The sequence below is a fragment of the Cetorhinus maximus genome, chromosome 16 (genome assembly GCF_964194155.1).
Source record: "Cetorhinus maximus chromosome 16, sCetMax3.hap1.1, whole genome shotgun sequence".
NCBI classification, from domain to species: Eukaryota; Metazoa; Chordata; class Chondrichthyes; order Lamniformes; family Cetorhinidae; genus Cetorhinus; species Cetorhinus maximus.
Window position 1 is genome coordinate 76,784,477 of NC_135894.1, and position 19,087 is coordinate 76,803,563.

At 42.9% G+C, this 19,087-nt stretch overlaps 1 protein-coding gene across 1 annotated transcript in view; it reads left to right on the top strand.

The window, feature by feature from the left end:
* The window catches only part of chd1l (chromodomain helicase DNA binding protein 1-like), a 115,784-nt gene that overhangs the window by 71,909 nt on the left and 24,788 nt on the right, over positions 1-19,087 (top strand). Inside the window, exons 14-17 of the mRNA XM_078560132.1 lie at positions 6,855-7,011; positions 12,154-12,322; positions 13,399-13,544; positions 18,365-18,528. Of these exons, the coding sequence (XP_078416258.1) occupies positions 6,855-7,011; positions 12,154-12,322; positions 13,399-13,544; positions 18,365-18,528 (636 nt within the window). The remainder of the gene's footprint in view (positions 1-6,854; positions 7,012-12,153; positions 12,323-13,398; positions 13,545-18,364; positions 18,529-19,087) is intronic.

Consider the following 19,087-nt stretch of genomic DNA (forward strand, 5'->3'; position numbering starts at 1 on the left):
ATGTGTGGGAGCCCTTGCTGCCCCTTTTTCCTGAGGTTACTGCTCCTGCCCTGCGCAACCAGGAGCCTCAGTTGCTCTCTCCAGGCCATCAGGCATACAACTAGTTCACCATGATCCTGATGTACTCCTCCTGCAGGTTGAAAGAGAGAGAGAGACACGTGGTTAGCATGGGTGTACTAAGAACCTGTCCTGGTTAGGTGTGAAGGCCCCTTAATGCTTCCCAGAGAGTGCTGGCCACCACTTGGATGGCCAGAGTTTAGTGCACTGCATGGCTGCCCAAAACACCACCACCTACACCCCATTCCACCCGAATGATTGGCGACAGCTTTGCCCACTGGGCTGCATGCTGTGCTCTCAGCTCAGGCGCAGGAATTCTCCTAATCCACGCTGCAAGGCTGCACTGTTGAACCATGGGGGAGACTGGTCCAAACCGGAATGCTGACATTGCCAGGGGCTGTGAGTGCCTCCAGCAGTGACTGCTCCATGGCCAGCTTTAGCAAGGAGATTGTACAATGTGTGCAGTCATCCAACTGTTCTGCACTAAATTGCTCATGACTTTGCAGTCTGTACCCAAGGGTTGAAAAGCTCTGGAGCAGTTGGTGGCTCCTTGCCTCTGCATTGCTCGAGTGGGAAGATAGGCTAGAAGCCCGACTCCAAACATATCAATGTGGCTGTATGTTAACTGTCTCAGTTGCAAAGGAATGGTCACTGTATACAGGTTTCCCTAATGCGTGGCTGATTCCTTCGCCACCCTTCTCCCCCACCCCTAATGCTTATGCGCTATATTCAACTTCTCCCCCAAGGAGCCTCAATGGCAGGGCTGCTCTTGCACCCCTGCACCAGCACTCACCCCTGCCAAAGGCTCCTGAAGCTTGAAGCCCAACAAGCGACCCTGGCGAGCACTGCACAACGTTACTGTGTACTTGCCTCAGAGTTCCCCTCAAAGTGCAGCCCGCCAAATGCATGTTTTTTATGTGCTGTTAAACACATCAGCGTGCTTTCCAGCTGATGTAGACGGATGATCCAACGGGCAGTGGATGGGACGATTCCGACGGACTGGCCTAATAATAATATGCAGATGTATTACAATGAGATTCCTGACGTCCAATGGCAGAGAACGGGGCCTGCCATCAGTGGGCTGAACAGACAATTGCGAACTGGTTTCGCACCATCTTGAAACCAATCGCGCCATATTGTCCGCTCATGCTACCGAACATGCCTGACGCTGGTGGGCACGGAAAATCCCGGCCATCATCTAATCACCCTTTAGTACCTGTCTTCCGTGTGCCTTTGCCTGTCCTCGTGCCCCTATCTTGGGATATGAGAGTCTGCTGAGAGGAAGGGCCATTCACATTTTAAACGAAGAGCGGTGCAAGCAAGCAGATTTCATTTAAAACAAAGAGCGGGATCAGTGTGCAGGCTTCATTTAAACCAAAGAGCAGTGTGTGTGCGCAGACTTCATTTAAAACAAAGAGCGTTTGAGGAGCTGTGTGGACGAGAGCAGGGAACGCAGGGAAGATAAGCAAACTGACCATGGCACTATGGTACAGGGAGCCATTCGAGTAGGGGGAGAAAATAGGAACGTAGTAGTGGTAGGGGACAATATAATTAGCAGGATAAATACTGTTCTCTGCAGCCATGAGCGTGGGTCCCGAAGGCTTTGTTGTCTGCCTGGTGCCAGGATTAAGGACACCTCAGAGGAACTTGGAGTGGGAGGGGAGGGATCCTGTTGTCATCATCCACGTTGGTACCAATGACATTGATATGACTAGAAAGGAGGTTCTACTGAGAGAATTTGAACAGTTAGGAGCTAAATTAAAAAGCAGAACCTCCAAGGTAATAATCTCGGGATTGCTACCTGAACCACAGGAAAACTGGCATAGGGTAAATAAGGTCAAGGAGTTAAATGCATGGCTCAGAGATTGGTGTGGGAGGAATGGGTTTCAGTTCATGGGGCACTGGCACCAGTACTGAGGTAGAAGGGAGCTGTTCCAGTGGGACGGGCTTCACTTGAACCATACTGGGGCCAGTGTCCTGGCGAATCGAATAACTGGGGCTGTAGAGAGCACTTTAAGCTAAATAGAGGGGTAGAGGGGATACGCAGGCTTACAAAGCAAAGGGATATGGCAGCATTGCAGGGCAGCTATTTAGGTAATGAAATCAGAGTGTGCCAGGAAAGGACAGAGTGAGGTAGGAGTGATCGCCCTTGACATCAAGGCCAAGTTGATCGAGTGTGGCATCAAGGAGTCCTAGCAAAACTGGAGTCAATGGGAATCAGGGGGAAAACTCTTCACTGGTTGGAGTCATACCTAGCACAAAGGAAGATGATTGTGGTTGTTGGAGGTCAGTCATCTCAGCTCCAGGACATCACTGCGGGAGTTCTTCTGGGTAGTGTCCTCGGCCCAACCATCTTCAGCTGCTTCATCAATGACCTTCCTTCCATCATAAGGTCAGAAGTGGGGATGTTCGCTGATGATTGCACAATGTTCACCATTCGCAACTCCTCAGATAATGAAGCAGTCCATGTCCAAATGCAACAAGACCTGGACAATATCCAGGCTTGAGCTTACAAGTGGCAAGTCACATTCACGCCACACAAGTGTCAGGCAATGACCATCTCCAACAAGAGAGAATTCAACCATCACCCCTTGATGTTCAATGGCATTACCATCACTAAATCCCCCACTATCAACATCCTGGGGGTTACTATTGACCAGAAACTGAACTGGACTAGCCATATAAATACTGTGGCTGCAAGAGCAGGTCAGAGGCTAGGAATCCTGTGACGAGTAACCCACCTCCTGACTCCCCAAAGCCTGTCCACAACCTACAAGGCACAAGTCAGGAGTGTGATGGAATACTCCCCACTTGCCTGGTTGCAGCTCCCACAACACTCAAGAAGCTTGACCCTGCCCAGGACAAAACAGTCCGCTTGATTGGCACCACATCCACAAACATTCACTCCCTCCACCATCGTAGCAGCAGTGTGTGCTATCTACAAGATGCATGGCAGGAATTCACCAAGGCTCCTTCGACAGCACCTTCCAAACCCATGACCACTACCATCTAGGAGGACAAGGACAGCAGCTACATGGGAACACCAACACCTGGAAGTTCCCCTCCAAGTTACTCACCATCCTGACTAGGAAATATGTCGCCATTCCTTCACTGTAGCTGGGTCAAAATCCTGGAACTCCCTTCCTAACAGGACCGTGGGTGTATCTACACCACGTGGACTGCAGCGGTTCAAGAAGGCAGCTCACCACCATCTCAAGGGCAACTAGGGATGGGCAATTAATGCTGGCCCAGCCAGTGAAGTCCATACCTTGAGGATGAATGAAAAAAAACAGCAGCAAATGTCGTCAAAGTGGGGGGGAAAAAGTGGTAAAAAGGCAAAATTAATGGTGCTTTACTTAAATGCACGTAGTATTCGGAACAAAATAAATGAATTAACATCACAAATAGAGGTTAATAGGTATGATCTTAAAGCCATTACGGAGACGTGGTTACAAGGAGATCAAAGCTGGGAACTAAATATTCAGGGATATGTGACTTTTCGAAAGGATAGGCCGGAAGGAAAGGATGGTGGGGTAGCTTTGTTAGTACGAAATGGAAATTAAGTCTGTACGATAGCAGGAGATGATCTTGGATCGGAAGATGTAGAATCCATATGGGTGGAAGGAAAGAAATAACAAGGGGAAGAAGACACTTGTGGGAGTAGTCTATGGGCCTCCTAACAGTAGCCATGCTGCAGGACAGAGAATAAATCAGGAGATAATGAGGGCATGTAAAAAAAAAAGGTATATTAATCATGGATGACTTTAATCTTCATGTAGATTGGGAAAATCAAATTGGCAAAGGTAGCCTCGAGCAAGAATTCCTTGAGTGTATTCAAGACAGTTTCCTAGAACAATATGTTATGGATCCAACCAGGGATCAGGCTATTTTGGATCTGGTAATGTATAATGAAGCAGGTTTAATAAATGATTTCAGAGTAAAGGATCCCCAAGGAAATAGTGACCATCGCATGGTGGAATTTAGCATTCGGTTTGAGAGTGAGAACCTTGGGCCGGAAACTACTGTGCTAAACTTAAATAAGGGTAATTACAAAGGACTATGAGGGCAGAGTTGGCTGGAGTGGACTGGGAAAGCAGCTTATCAGAAAAGATGTTTGATGAACAATAGCAGATGTTTAAGAAAATAGTTCATGACTTGCAACAAAGATATATCCCAATGAGGAAGAAGGACTCTAGGAAGGGGATAAACCAGCCATGGTTAACCAAGGAAGTTAAGGATAGTATCAAATTGAAAGAAAAAACATGCAATGTGACAAAGATTAGTGGTAAGCCAGAGGATTGGGAAAGTTTTGAAAATCAACAGATGACCAAAAAGAAATACAGGGAGAAAATAAGCTTTGAGGGTAAACTAGCAAGTAATATAAAATGAAGAGCTTCTTTAAGTATATAAAAAGGAAGAGAGCGGCCAAAGTCAATATAGGCCCCTTAGAGAATGAGGCTGGGGAAATAGTAATGGGGAACCAGGAAATGGCAGAGGAGTTGAATAAATACTTTGCATCAGTCTTCATGGCAGAAGACACTAATAGCATACCAAAAATGCTAAATAATCAAGGGGCAAAACTGGGGGAGGAAGTAAATACAATAACTATCATGAGAGAAAATGCATTAGGGAAACTAGAGAGGCTAAAGGCCGATAAGTCACCTGGACCTGATGGGTTGCATCCTGGGATACTAAAGGAAATAGCTGCAAAGAAAGTGAATGCTTAGATTCAGGAAAAGTCCCAGAGGATTCGAAAACTGCCAATGTAACACCCTTATGCAAAAAGGGTGGGAGACAAAGACAGGTAACTATAGGGCAGCAAGCTTAACATCTGTCATTGGGATAGCAGAGCATTTAGAAATGCATAATTAAATCAAGCTGAGTCAGCATGGCTTCATGAAGGGGAATTCATGCCGGACAAATTTAATAGAATTCTTTGAGGAAGTAACAAGCAGGATAGATAAAGGGGAACCAGTAGATGTAATATATTTGGATTTCCAAAAGGCATTTGATAAAGTACCGCACATATGGCTACTTAATAAGATAAGAGCCCATGGTGTTGGGGATAGTATATTAACATGGATAGAGGATTGGCTAACTAATAGAAGACAGAGAGTTGGAATACGAGGAGGGTGGTGCATTTTCAGGATGGCAATCTGTAACTAGTGGAGCGCCACAGGGATCTGTGCTGGGGCTACAATTATGGATGAGGGAAATGACTGTACTATCGCCAGGTTTGTGAATGACACAAAAATAGATGGGAAGGCAAGTGGTGCAGATGACACAAAGAGTCTACAGAGGGATATAGACAGGTTAAGTGAGTGCGCAAAAACTTGGCAGGTGGAATATAATGTGGGAAAATGTGAGATTATGCACTTTGGCAGGAAGAATAGAGGAGCTGAATATTACTTAAATTGAGAAAGACTGAAGAAAGCTGCAGCACAGAGGGATTTGGGAGTCCTCGTGTGTGAATTCCAAAAAGCTAGCAAACATGTTCAGCAGGTAATAGGAAAGGCAAATGGAATGCTGACCTTTATTTCAAAGGGAATGGAGTATTAAAATACTTGCTAAAACTATACAAGGCATTAGTTAGACCTGCTGGAGAGAGGGAAGTGTGTCAGTAATTGTAGTGCAATCTGTTTTGCTGATGTGGGTATCATGGTTGTATAATTGTCAGCTGTGTAAACAGTGGGAAGTGGATATGAGACTTGCAACAGTGCTACGTGTTAAGGGCGAGGCAATACTCAGAATGTGAAGTACGAGTCATGGGGATGTGGTGCAGTATGTGAGGCAATTGGTGCAGTTGCTGGCATATGGCATTTGAAGATGCATTCGCTGACCTTGACCACTAGTGAGGTAATTGAACTTCTTACAACATTGCATCTAGTTCCTTGGGGTTAGATTCCTGACATTGACCGCCATGGCTATCTGGTCCCACTGCCTTCACAAAGTTTGTCTGGTTCTTCCTGGCCCCCTATGGATAGATAACCTTTCTCCTTCTCTCCATTTCCTGCACCAAGGCCTCCAGTGCAGTGTCAGAAAATCTTGGAGCCTGCCCTTTACCATGCTATGTCTTTATGGTCCGTTATCCATGTGAAAATCACTTTTGGAATTATTTCCAGCACCTGCTCCAGTCACAATACACCTCTAGAGGTGTAAACTGGCTTTAAGTAATGCAGGCAAGTTTTTAAGTCATGTTAGATTTTCATGATTTTGCATCCTTTGCTCGGGTGTGCTGCCATCAAACAGTGTGCTTAGCATTGCATTGAAATCATGTAAATTAGCAGGCAGCAGTAAGTTTGCGTATTGCCTGCATTAGAAGCAACAGGTGCTGAGTAATCCCACATCACAATCCCTGTATCCATTTTCAGGTCCTGCCCAATTTTGCCACAATAATCTGAAGTTCAACTCCTTAATAAATAATATTCTGCAAAAAATTCCTAACATTGAGGAAGCACAAACGTATAGTGATTATGGAAAATGTGTCATTTTTTCTGACTGGGTTTTTGTAATAAAGTTCTATATTTCTGGCAGCAAGATCTGAACAATGGTAATTTTGTCATATTTTAATGTCACATCTGAAGAGCATTGAAGTTAAGTGTAGAGAATTTCTTCAGTGTTAAACAGGATCAATGTCACAGTATTGCCATTTGTATAAACATATTGAATTTGTACTTGGCTACATTTAGAAAATATTGTATGACAATATACATATTAAAGCCAGTTGCTCACTTGTCAAGATGAATGGAACCCACAAAGTCCTTTTCTCCTCTAAAGTGATTTCTTTATATATAAAGGCCGGTCAAAATTATTCGGCTGATTGGAAGAGACACCGTTGAAGAATTGATCTACAGACGAGCTATGTCAAAGCTGAGGTTGACAAACACTTTGATTGAAGGTGGTCAGTTCTCTCTGAAGGAGGGGGAAGAATCACCTGAAACTTTTGATATGCAGGTAAGAGTCTGCTCACAATTATAGTCTAAACAGGCAAAAGGCTTATGGTTCTTCTGTTGCAGCAGAACATTCTATCGCAGTTTTGAAGACGCACCTCCATAACCATTGCTTTGTCTTGTATTTTCTGTAATTGAAATTTGATTTCCAAGCAACATGTACAAAATTATTTGATTTCCTGTGGAAAGGTCAAGTCATTTTCCAACCCTCCTGCCAACACTGGATTTTGTTGCATCAGAATTAGTTTCAAGTACTTTTATTTACAAGGGAGTCCTCTTGCCTCCTCCAATTTTCTTTCCTTTCATCAGATGGTGATGACTCCTGCTCGATTGTCCCACCAATGACAGCAGCTCTCCAGTAACTGTTACTTTGCCTGATCTTCATGCGTAGCAGAGACAAAGAGAGTCGGCAGGCCATTTGTTCGTGAGGAAGGTCAGAGATCAGTTGCAGGGATGTTAGATAATGCTGTGATGTCTGGTTTGTATGCCCACAAAGAGACTTCACCCTGTGTTGAATTTTAAATGCTCTAGCACTCTGGAACAGGCCTTGGGACAAATAGTTTGCTGCTTTGCGAACTCTAATATTTTACACAATGTCTTCTGTATAAAATCAACACTGATTAGAACCATTTATTTTGATGTGGTACTGCACAAGCGTATTTATAATTGATTAAGCATCTAAGAATGAAATCCATTATCAGGAGTATTCTTTAGGGTTACCTACATGATAAATTAATAAATCCAAGGTGAGGAATCCTGTGACGAGTAACTCACCTCCTGACTCCCCAAAGTCGGTTCACCATCTACAAGGCACAAGTCAGGAGTGTGATGGTAAACTCCCCACTTGCCTGAATGAGTGCAGCTCCCACAGCACTCAAGAAGCTTGACATCGTCCAGGACAAAGCAGCCCACTTGATTGGCACCAAATCCACAAATATTCACTCCCTCCACCACCGGTGCACGGTAGCAGCAGTGTGTACCATCTACAAGATGCACTGCAGGAATTCATCAAGGCTCCTTCGACAGCACCTTCCAAACCCATGACCACTACCATCTAGGAGGACGAGGGCAGCAAATAGATGGGAACACCACCACCTGGAAGTTCCCCTCCAAGTCACTCACCATCTTGACTTGGAAATATATCGCTGTTCCTTCACTGTCGCTGGGTCAAAATCCTGGAACTCCCTTCCTAACAGCATTGTGAGTGTACCTGCACCACATGGACTGCAACGGTTCAAGAAGATAGCTCATCACCACCTTCTCCAGGATTAACTAGGGACGGGCAATAAATGCTGGCCCAGCCAGTGAAGCTCACATCCCATGAATAAATTTTAAAAATAGGAACATCCGGCCTGGTCAAACCACTTAGTTACAAAATTTGTCTCCTTAACACTCATATTTTTGCTGCCAAGAGTGCTGCTTTGCCTCCAAAATGGTGTCCACAGTAAACACACACATGCTTCTGTTGCGAGCTGTGCTGACCATTTTGGTGAGTGCGTAACATGCATGCAGCAAGCATCTGGCAGAAGTATGAGGAGTAGTCAGATTGCGCCATTTTGGACCAGAACACTCCAGCTAAGACCTCCCGTAACCTTGCACCAATGAACACACATTCAGCAGAAGGAGGGGCACCCCACCACCCAATCCCCACTAGTGCTATTCAAGTGAATTATCAGCTTTCAAATTTGTTTGTTGATTGATTTCTACTGGCTGTTGCTGCAGTTGTAGAAGTGTTTGGTTTCTCGAGCTCTTTCAAGTTGCAAAAGTCTACAGGGAGTGGTATGATGTCTACTGAAAGATTTTATCCTGACTTCAAGGTTTCTGCACAAACCACTTGCTTGCAGACATGGATGCAACGGCCTGCATTCCCTTGGACTACAGCATGACTGGGAGAATGAGCAAAGGCAACACAGTGCAGGACAAACTGCTGGAAGAGGGAGGAGAAGGGTGAGGAGGGCTCTCAAGCAGGAGCCCTATGCACCCAGGGTGTTTAGAGAGCTATCCCTCTATCTGGACCTCAGGGAGGAACAATGTATAAGATGTCTCTGCTTCACTAAGGATGTCCTCACTGAAATCTATCACCTGCTGAAGTCACAATTTCCACCTCAGAGCAGGGCAAGGATGGTATAGCTGGTGGCTGTGAAGGTGACCATGGCCATGAAAGCTTATGTATCTGGCTCCTTTCAGACTGGAGCTGGAGATATTTGCAACACTTCTCAGTTTGCTGTCCACTGAGCCTCTGTTTTCTAAGAGAGTTGAACATATTTCCTTTTCTCTTGCCAGAGAGAAGCAGAAGCAAGCACGTTGCTTTGTGAAGATTGCAGGCTTCCCCATGGTGCAGGGTGCTATTGACTGCATGCACATGACTTTGCATGTGTCCCATGACAACTCTGAGATGTACTGCAATTGAAAGGGATTCCATGTGTTTCCAAAGTGGATAATGGGGATCCTGTAGATGTAGTATATCTGGACTTCCAGAAGGCCTTTGATAAGGTGCTGCACAAAAGATTAATACACAAGATAAGATCACACGGAGTTAGGGGTAATATATTAGCTTGGATAGAGGATTGACTAACCAAGAGAAAGCAGAGAGTCGGGATAAATGGGCCTTTTTCTGGATGGCAAGCTGTAACTAGTGGGGTGCCACAGGGTTCGGTCCTTGGGCCCCAACTATTTACAATCTATATTAATGACTTGGATTCAGGGATAGAAGGTACCATAGCTAAATTTGCAGATGACACCAAAATAGGTGGGAAAGTAAGTAGTAATGAAGAAATAAGAAATTTACAAATGGATATGGACAGGTTAGGTGAACGGGCCAAAATTTGGTAGATGGAGTTTAATGTGGGTAAGTGTGAGGTTATCCATTTTGGTTGGAAGAATAGAAAGGCAACTTATTGTTTAAATAGAGAGAAACTTCAGGATGCTTAAGTGCAGAGGGATCTGGGTGGGTGTCCTCGTGCATGAATCGCTGAAAGCTAGTATGCAGGTACAACAGGTAATAAGGAAGGCAAATCAAATTTTGGCATTTATTGCTAAAGGAATAGAGTATAAAAATAGGGAAGTGTTGTTGCAACTGTACAAGGCATTGGTGAGACTGCACTGGAGTACTGTGCACAGTTTTGGTTCCCCTTGCTTGAGGAAGGATGTAGTTGCATTGGAGGCAGTTCAGAGGAGGTTCACTAGATTGATTCCAGAGATGCGGGGTTTGTCTTATGAGGACAGATTGAGCAGCTTAGGTTATTACTTGCCAGAGTTTAGAAGAATGAGAGGAGATCTAATTGAGGTATATAAGATGCTAAAGGAGATAGACAAAGTAGATGTGGAGCGGATGTTTCCCCTTGTGGGGCATTCTAGAGCGAGAGGCCATAGTTTTAGGCTAAGGGGTGGTATATTTAAATCAGAGATGAGGAGGAATTACTTTTCTCAAAGGGTCGTGAATGTGTGGAATTCACTACCTCAGAGTGCAGTGGATGCCAGGATGCTGAATAATTTTAAGGAGGAGAGAGACAGATTTTTAATTAGTAACGGGTTGAAAGGTTATGGGGAGAGGGCGGGAAATTGGAGTTGAGGCTGAAATGAGATCAGCCATGATCATATTGAATGGCAGGGCAGGCTCCAGGGGCTGAATTGCCTACTCCTGCTCCTAGTTCTTATGCTGTCAATCTACAGCCAGTGTACAACTATATGCATCATATAATTCAGGTCTAACCAGTATCTGGGCAACAGATATTATGCCTTTATTCTGTGGTAGGCTTGTGTCATCCTCATTTGAGCCACCACGACAAACCAGAGCTTGGCTACTGGGTGACCAGGGCTATTCTTTGATGAAAGGCTTATGACTCTAGTGTGCAACCCATGTCCAAGTGGGCAGTATGCATGCAACAAAAGCCATGTGGCCATATTAAAGCCGCTATACAAATGCTTGTTGTTATTGTCTGACTTTAGTCTGAGCTCCCACTGCAGCACCTAGATGTTGGGTGGCTTCTGCTTGTTCTTCAATGGAAGCTGAGACATCAGCCATCATATGGTGCACCATGGTTGGGTCCACAAATCTGCTAATATGGTTGGTCACCACTTACACACTGGAAAGGATGAGCTCCAAGTTTTTCATAAAGCCTTGTGCCAAGTTGTTGGGTGTCTCCTCTGTTGGCTTTCTGGCCAATACACCAAGCTTTTCATTCTGCACACCTATCAATACTTTCAGCCACCCTGTGGAAGTGTGCGTCAGAATCCTCTACAGCAGAACCTCTGGCATGCTGGCATCTGTGCCATATTTGCCATCTGTGCTGGCTGCAAGGCACTTATGCCTGGTGTCTCACCATGTGCTGATCTCTCCACTAATTTTAAGGGTAGCTTAGAGAAGCGCTCTGGAAATTGGCATTCGGAGCCCTATTGCTTTGAATTATATCAACTGCTCGATGCAAACTGAATAACTTATTGTGAGTTATGAGGAAAGATTGGAGAACGTTGGACTCCTTGAAAAGTGGTATTTCAGAGGTAACCTTAGAGAGACAAATATAAGGTAAGACATAGTAGAATAAAATAAATATGAAGCACTACAAGTTAGATTGACAGTATAACCTGGGACAGAGGTTGAAATTAGTAAAAACAAATTCAGTATTGATGACAGAAGTTCTTAACTCAGAGTAAGCAGCACATGGAATAGCCTATCTATATAGGACCTATATAGCAGGAGAGTTGAAGAAAACCTCCAAAAATCATTTAATAAACAACTAATCCTTGGGCTGAATGCTGTAATGAAGCAGACTATGGAATCTTTCCAGATGGGTGAGTAAAATGGGCCCAATGACCTTCCATATTAGTACTCATCTGGTGTTCCTAATAAGAAACTTACCAAGGCTTGCAATCACTATTTAAACAGACAAATCTTCAAAGTCTTAAATAAATCAGCTGCAAAAGAAATGCTATGATTTCTTTCCTAATTATTTGTTTGAAAAAATGTTGAAAATGCCAGATGTTGAAAGTACCAAATACAAAAATGTCAAAATAAGGTCAAGATTAGTTAATTTGTTTTATTTTGCTGTATATAAAAAGAGTTTTGTTTACATATTTAGCAGTTTAATATTGAGTAGTGAGCCATTGAGGCTGATGAACAAATTTATTTGGCTTTTTTTTTCTGTAGTTAAGTGACATCCTGAAATTTGGTCTGGATAAGTTGCTGTCTTCTGAAGAGAGCACTGTAGAAGATGTTGACCTAGAAAATATTCTAGGGGAAACCAGAAAAGGAATGTGGGTCACTGAGGAGCAACCGATGCAGACAGTGGAAGCAGATGAAGAGCAGGAGGGAACAAGTATGTTTTTATGATTTACCACATACGTCAGCCCTGGTCAGGCTCGAAGGTCTTTACCATTGATCTGGGTTGTTGTTATAAGTTATTGCAGAAAAGTCTGCCAATAAAAGACATTAAACCAGTCAGATATTTAAAAAGAACATTCAAACTTCTTTCAGTAGAACTCTAGGACTGTCACCATAGTGCTGCTTCAGCACTATCTCCTCATTTTTGGCAAGTCTTAGGATCTCTCTCTCTCCATTTGCTTCAAAACCTCAAGACATTTACATTAATGCTATCAAACTTTGAGATCCCCATCTTTTTTCACCAAGTCCACATGCAACCTCAGTTTTATAAAGTTCAGTCTCCACCCTTCACCTCATCCCGAATGCTGCTAAATGCTATGGGTAGAAATTTTTCTCAGGCAGGGATGCAAAGCAGGCAGCATTGGATCACCAATCTGTTACCTGCAGTGTCTGATATTTAAACCCCTTGCAGTTAATGGATTAAATATCAGGTGCTGTGTATTATGGGTGGGCAATCCGATATCGCCCCTATTGCACCACTACCCTAGACAAATTTCTACCCCTAGGTACCTACTTCCACCTACTTCATCTTGCATGTTATCTTACTATTTAATTTTGAATTTGACAAAGGAAAGAAATTAAAATTGAGTACATAAGTAAACGGAAATATAGTTAAGTCCACTGATTTACAATTTCAACTGAAAACTGAACATCATTGCAGATTTTTATCCCCAAAATAAAGCTGACAATCCAGAATAGTATGTAATATACAATTTGACATGTTAAATCACCATAACCCAGGGCTTAATGATAATATATGGTCATCTACATGTTGTAAGAAAACTGCATATCACTGAGCAACGACTTGCTGTAATAGTTAATCTGCAATTAGTTGTTAAAATGTTACATTGCAAGCTTTTAATCTAAGTCTTAAATTAAACAAGTGTACAGTAATCTACAGCTAAGTTATGAACCCCTTGAGTGAGTGCAGAAAATTGTTTTGTCTTACATGGTTAAATGGAGTCAGCCATGTTTTACTGTAATTTATTACCAAGGTTTTATTTCTTTTAGTACACATGTATCAATATGAGGGTAAAGATTACTCTAAAGAACCCAGTTCAGAAGATCAGAAAACCTTTGAACAACTTCTGAACCTTCGCAAAATGGCACTTGAAGAAGCCAGTAAAGGAGGAAGATCACTCCGCACAAAGTCCAATGTAAGGCAGCTGCATCAATTCCAAGAATTCTATGTAAATTGTAAATGCAGATCTCTTGCTGTTATGTAATTTTGTTCATAGCTCGTATCCTTTAATCTGTTAAGTACTGAATCACAGAATCTTAACGGCATGTCCCTTTGCAATCTGCTAATTGCTACAAAGCAATTTTCAGTTAATTTCTTTCTCAATGCTGTAATAATCAAATTATGAATCAACATGATTCATAATACTGTTTCTAGAGTAATCTGTAACAAATAATACTTGCATGTATATTTCACTATCAGCATCTCAAGGTACTTCATGCAACTAATTATTTCATAACCTCAATGATAATTGTTAAATAAATAAATGTATCCAATATTCTGTTCAGCAATGCCCTACAATCAGGGTGTGAAATGAATGACCAGTTAAATCTGTTCTTGAAGGAGGAAGGAAAATGCACTGCTGTTCTTGAATTAATGCAATAGAATCTTTAGCTGCTGACTGAAATGGCATGTGGGATCTTGATTTTAGCACCCTAAACAAAGGACAGCACTTCTAATGACGCAGCACTCACTCAGTGCTTTGCTGGGGTGTCAGTCTAAATTGAGTTCAAATCCATAATCTTTTGAATCGGGTGCCAAATTTACCAAATCAATTTTGACTAGATGTTGCAATTCAGTCTCTCTCCCAATACTTTTTGCTCATGCTTAATACAGTAGGTAATTTCTAAGCATGAAGCCTATACTGCTAGTAATCAGAAACCTGACCTTATGAATAGTTGAGGTACCTTGGATATACTGGGCCCAGAGTACATAATGAGCTCTTTTCCATTGGTATGTACACAGTTGAATCAGTGAGAGTTATCCGTTGAAAATTATACACTTATGCTGAAATCTAGTAATTAGCATTTTCTGACATTCAGAAATAACAAAGAAACAAAAATGGACAACTAGTAAGTAAAGCACAGAGATTGAATGCCTATTTTTGCATTTGTATTTTAAAACTGGGCTGAAGCAAGGAAAAATTCACTCCAGCCATACTCTGCAGTAATTTTCACAACTTAACTCCAGCTTTTGTGATTAAAACATTTTGGCCTGAATTTTACCTTTGGCGGCCTTACCCAGGAGCAGTCGGGAAACGGGCCCCCGACTGCGAATTCAAGTTGGCTGACCGATTAACAGCTAGCCAGCATGAAATGCATGCTGAAAAGCTCAGCGCTGCCAGGGTGGGGGCAGGAAGAAGGTAGGCGATTGATGTTTTCGCGGGTGCGGGTGAGCGCTGCGAGAGAACTCCCTGAAGGCAGACAGCTGTCTCAAGGAGCTGCAGACCTGAAATTGATCAAATAAATGTTTAAAAAGTTGCAAATAAATGTCCATGCATCAGAATCAAGCATCTGAAAATATAGCTGATAAAAATATTGTCCACAGATATTTATTTTTATTTTATTTCATAATGGAAATTTCATCCCGCCCTTGGATGAGGTTTGATGAAAAATGCAAAGGCTGCTTGGCCGCTTCGCCCGTCCGCCAACCGTAAGGCTGGATGGGCCACGAAAAATCAGAGACAATTGCGCCGTTAATGGGTTTAATTGCCCTCTTAATTGTCAGCGGGCGCGCTTCTGACTTTTGCGCAAGCCTGCCGAGCGAAATATTGCGTGATGACGGGTTGGGACGCTCACCCGACGTATTCTCGCACGATTTTATGCCTGATCAGGCCGGGAGCACGCCCGCCGGACCTAAAATTCTTCCCTTTATGTGAGAAAATCACACCATGGAATTCTTGTTACCTTCTGTCTGTAAAGCAATGCTGCCACTTTCAAGTATATGCCTCTTCCCTTTGATCCAGGCTGGTATTAAGTAAGGTGGATACCATTCACAGTTGATCAAAGCTGCCAATCAAAATAGATTTTAGAGTTAACAAGAACAGAGTGGAAAACAATGCTCACAGGGTCATCAATAGCCAATTTTAAATAATTATCTCATCTAGTTGGGATTTGCATTATTGAATACTTTCTACAATATAAACCGCTTGGTCTGAGTTAACCAATATGCTTCTGCTATAACTAGGAGATGCAAATTCTGACAATCCATACAATTGATAGTTAAGCCTTTAAGAATTAGCATATCTCCTTTTGCAATGACAACCTTACATATGTTATCACAAACCTGAGATTCCTGGCTCTGATAAGTGACTGCTTACAGACATTGCCATAAACACAGTACATATCAACCTTCCACACTATATTTCAATATCAATCAGTCAAGAGCTACACATCCTGATAAAGGAAATAAAGTTTCTGGTGCTGCCAAACAGGACAGAAATTTGATGTGAATAGATTTTCTTGCCCCTTGTCATTGATTTGGCTGGTTGTTGTCATTTGTAGATTGCTCTGGGACTTAAGGGGCAGAGCTTGTGAGCTCTGGTGAGATGCAAATGAAGTGTGAGAAGGCATTCCTGGACCCCTGCTTCAATTCCAGAATCACACTCTGGCACTGTACTGGAAATTGTGGCATTATGACCTGTCCTGGATCATTCCTCAATGGAGATCTGGCTGCGTGGTCTGTAGCTGTGACTCTTTTACCTTTTCATTGGGTTGCGGTGCAGGACCCATTGCCTGGATGAAGGGCAGGAATATCTGCCTCTTTAATTTCCAAATCCATTCTGTATAAATTACACCATAATAAGAGGATTATTGATTTGTAAGTTAAGTGGTCAATGCCAAATGTTGGACATTTTTTGGAAGGCTGTCTTTCTAAAGCCATGTTTGGTCTCAACCATGAAAATTTTATGGGAGCTACCAGGCATGAAGAAAGAATCCAACGAATTAAAGTTCATCCTCCTAGTACATTAACTGTCCCATGAAGCCAAGATCTCACCATTCATCCAACCAGGCACAATGCTTATAAATATAGAAGCCTTGGTAAAATATCAGGGTATTACTTTCAATTTTTAAGCAATTTTAAATATAATGTAGCATACATAATGGAAATTTAAATCAAGAAGGTATCTGCCTAATATGTTATAAATGTTGCCAGCAATAATAATTGCACAAAAAATAAATTGAGAAAAATAATAAAGGTTATAAAATTTGAAATGTTAAAGAAGATTGCACCCGAACCCAATTAACAGTTTTTCAGTTGTAGGAACAGAAGTAGGCCATTTAGCCCCTTAAGCCTTCTCTGCCATTCAATGAGATCACGGCTGATCTGCGACCTAACTCCACGGACCCACCTTTGCTCCACATCCCTTAATATCTTGGGCTAACAAAATTCAATCTCAGTTTTAAAATTAATAATTGATTCAACATCAATTGCCATTTGCGGAAGAGAATTCCAAATATCCACCACCCTCTGTGTGAAGAAGTATTCCTAATTTCACTCCTGAAAGATCTGGTTCTAATTTTTAGACTCGGCCCCCACATCCTAGACTCCCCAACCAGCAAATGTAGTTTCCCCCAATCTACCCAACCTGTTTCCCCTTAATGTTTTGAAAACTTCAATCAAATCATCCCTTAACCTTCCTAATTCCAGGGAGTACAACCATAGATAGTTTAATCCTTATATTTTATCCATGGAGTCCCAGGGCAGGATTTTTACCTTGTTGGGCGGGCGCGGCGGGCAGGCCCAGGAACAGTTGTGAAACCGACCGCCATCTGCGATTGGGCCCCAACCGCGATTTCACGCTGGCTGGCCAATTAATAGCCAGCCAGTGTGAATCACGCGCTAGGAGCCTCAGCGCTGCCTGGGTTGGGGGGTGGGGTGGGGAGGAAGGCGAGCACTGAAGTTTGCTGCCTCAGGGGAGCTGAAGATTTTTTAAAACATAAATAAAGAATTTTAAAATGTTAAAAACATGTGACTCTGTCCATGAGCAAGGGACATGTTATAAATGAGATTTCAACATATTAATTTTACTTTTAATTTCCGTGGATGAGGCTTCATAAAAACTCCAAAGGCCGCTTGGCCGGGCAGTGAAAAATCAGATTGAATTAATTGATTAAAAGCCTTAACAGGCCTCTTAATTATCAGCAGGCGCACTGACGCCTCTTGCACGTGCCCGCCGAGCAAAATATCGCGAGAGTGCGTGATGACGTCAGGATGCTTGCCCGACGTCATCGTGCACTGGTTTTCTCTCGTTCGGATCGGGCGCATGCCCACCCAATGAGAGAAAAATTCTGCCCCAAATATAATTTGAGTAAATCTATGTTGCATTCCCTCCGAGGCTAAGATATCCCTCCTTAAGATATGGTGCCCAGAACTGCTTGAAGTAATTCCAGGTATGGTCTAACCCAGGACTTTGTATAGCTGAATCATGACTTCTGCTCACTTGTATTCTAGTCCTCTAGATACAATTTGCATTATCAAGAAGGACATATCAAGAATCTGGTGTCACAGTGAGTCAGACTCTGATTTCCACACCTGTTTTGAAATCCATCCAAATCTGAGGAGACGGAAACCAGAAGGTAGAGAAGGTTTCTAAGGTCTTACTGAAGTTAATTTGGAGAATATCAGCCTCATTAATTCAGAGAAGTCAAGGGTATGGGAAATGGAAGAGAAATGTCACACTGCTGCCGTAGGGTATGCTGTTCTGGGATTGGAGCTCAGGGAAATTTTTGGGCAGAGTAGAGAGAGCTTTATTTTGCATGTGGCCATGCTATGGTTAACCTGGAAGTGTTCATGGTGCTGACAACTCAAATGGGAACAGTTTCATTCCCGAACACTATCATCTCTCACTTGCCTTGATGAGCACATAGAATTTAAAAGAGTAAAATGAATTGGGATAAAGAGTTTTTGCACAAACAGCAATCCATACCTATCATATTTTGATTCTTATCCATACAGGTCTTTCTGGTGGCCCCATTGGATCTGACCACCAGAAAAAAACGAATATTGTCACCTGAAGAACTGGAGCAACGACGTCAGAAACGTCAAGAGGCAGCAGCTAAACGTGCAAAGCTACTGTATGAAAAGAAACAAAAGCGAGAAGAGGAGGAACAAAAGAAAAAGTAAAGGCTGATTTATTGTTATTTCAAATTTTTTGCTGGTTTTGGGAGGAGGGTATTACAATGCCAGTATGTTTTTTTTTATTCATTCACGGGATGTGGACTTCACTGGTTAGGCCAGCATTTATTGCCCTTGAGAAAGTGGTGGTGAACTGCCTTCTTGAACTGCTGCAGTCCATGTGGCATAGGTACACCCACAGTGCTGTGAGGGAGGGGGTTTCAGGATTTTGACCCAGCGATAGCAAAGGAACAGCGATATATTTCCAAGCCAGGATGGTGAGTGGTTTGGAGGGGAACTTCCAGGTGGTGGTGTTCCCATGTATATGCTGCCCATGTCCTTCTAGATGGTCACGGTTGTGGGTTTGGCAGGTGCTGTTGAACGAGCCTTGGTGAGTTTCTGCAGTGCGTCTTCTAGATGGTACACACTGCTGTTACTGTCTGTTGGTGGTGGAGGGAGTGAATGTTTGTGGATGTGGTGCCAATCAAGTGGGCTGCTTTGTCCTGGGTGGTGTCAAGCTTCTTGAGTGTTGTTGGAGCTGCGCTCATCCGGGCAAGTGGAGAG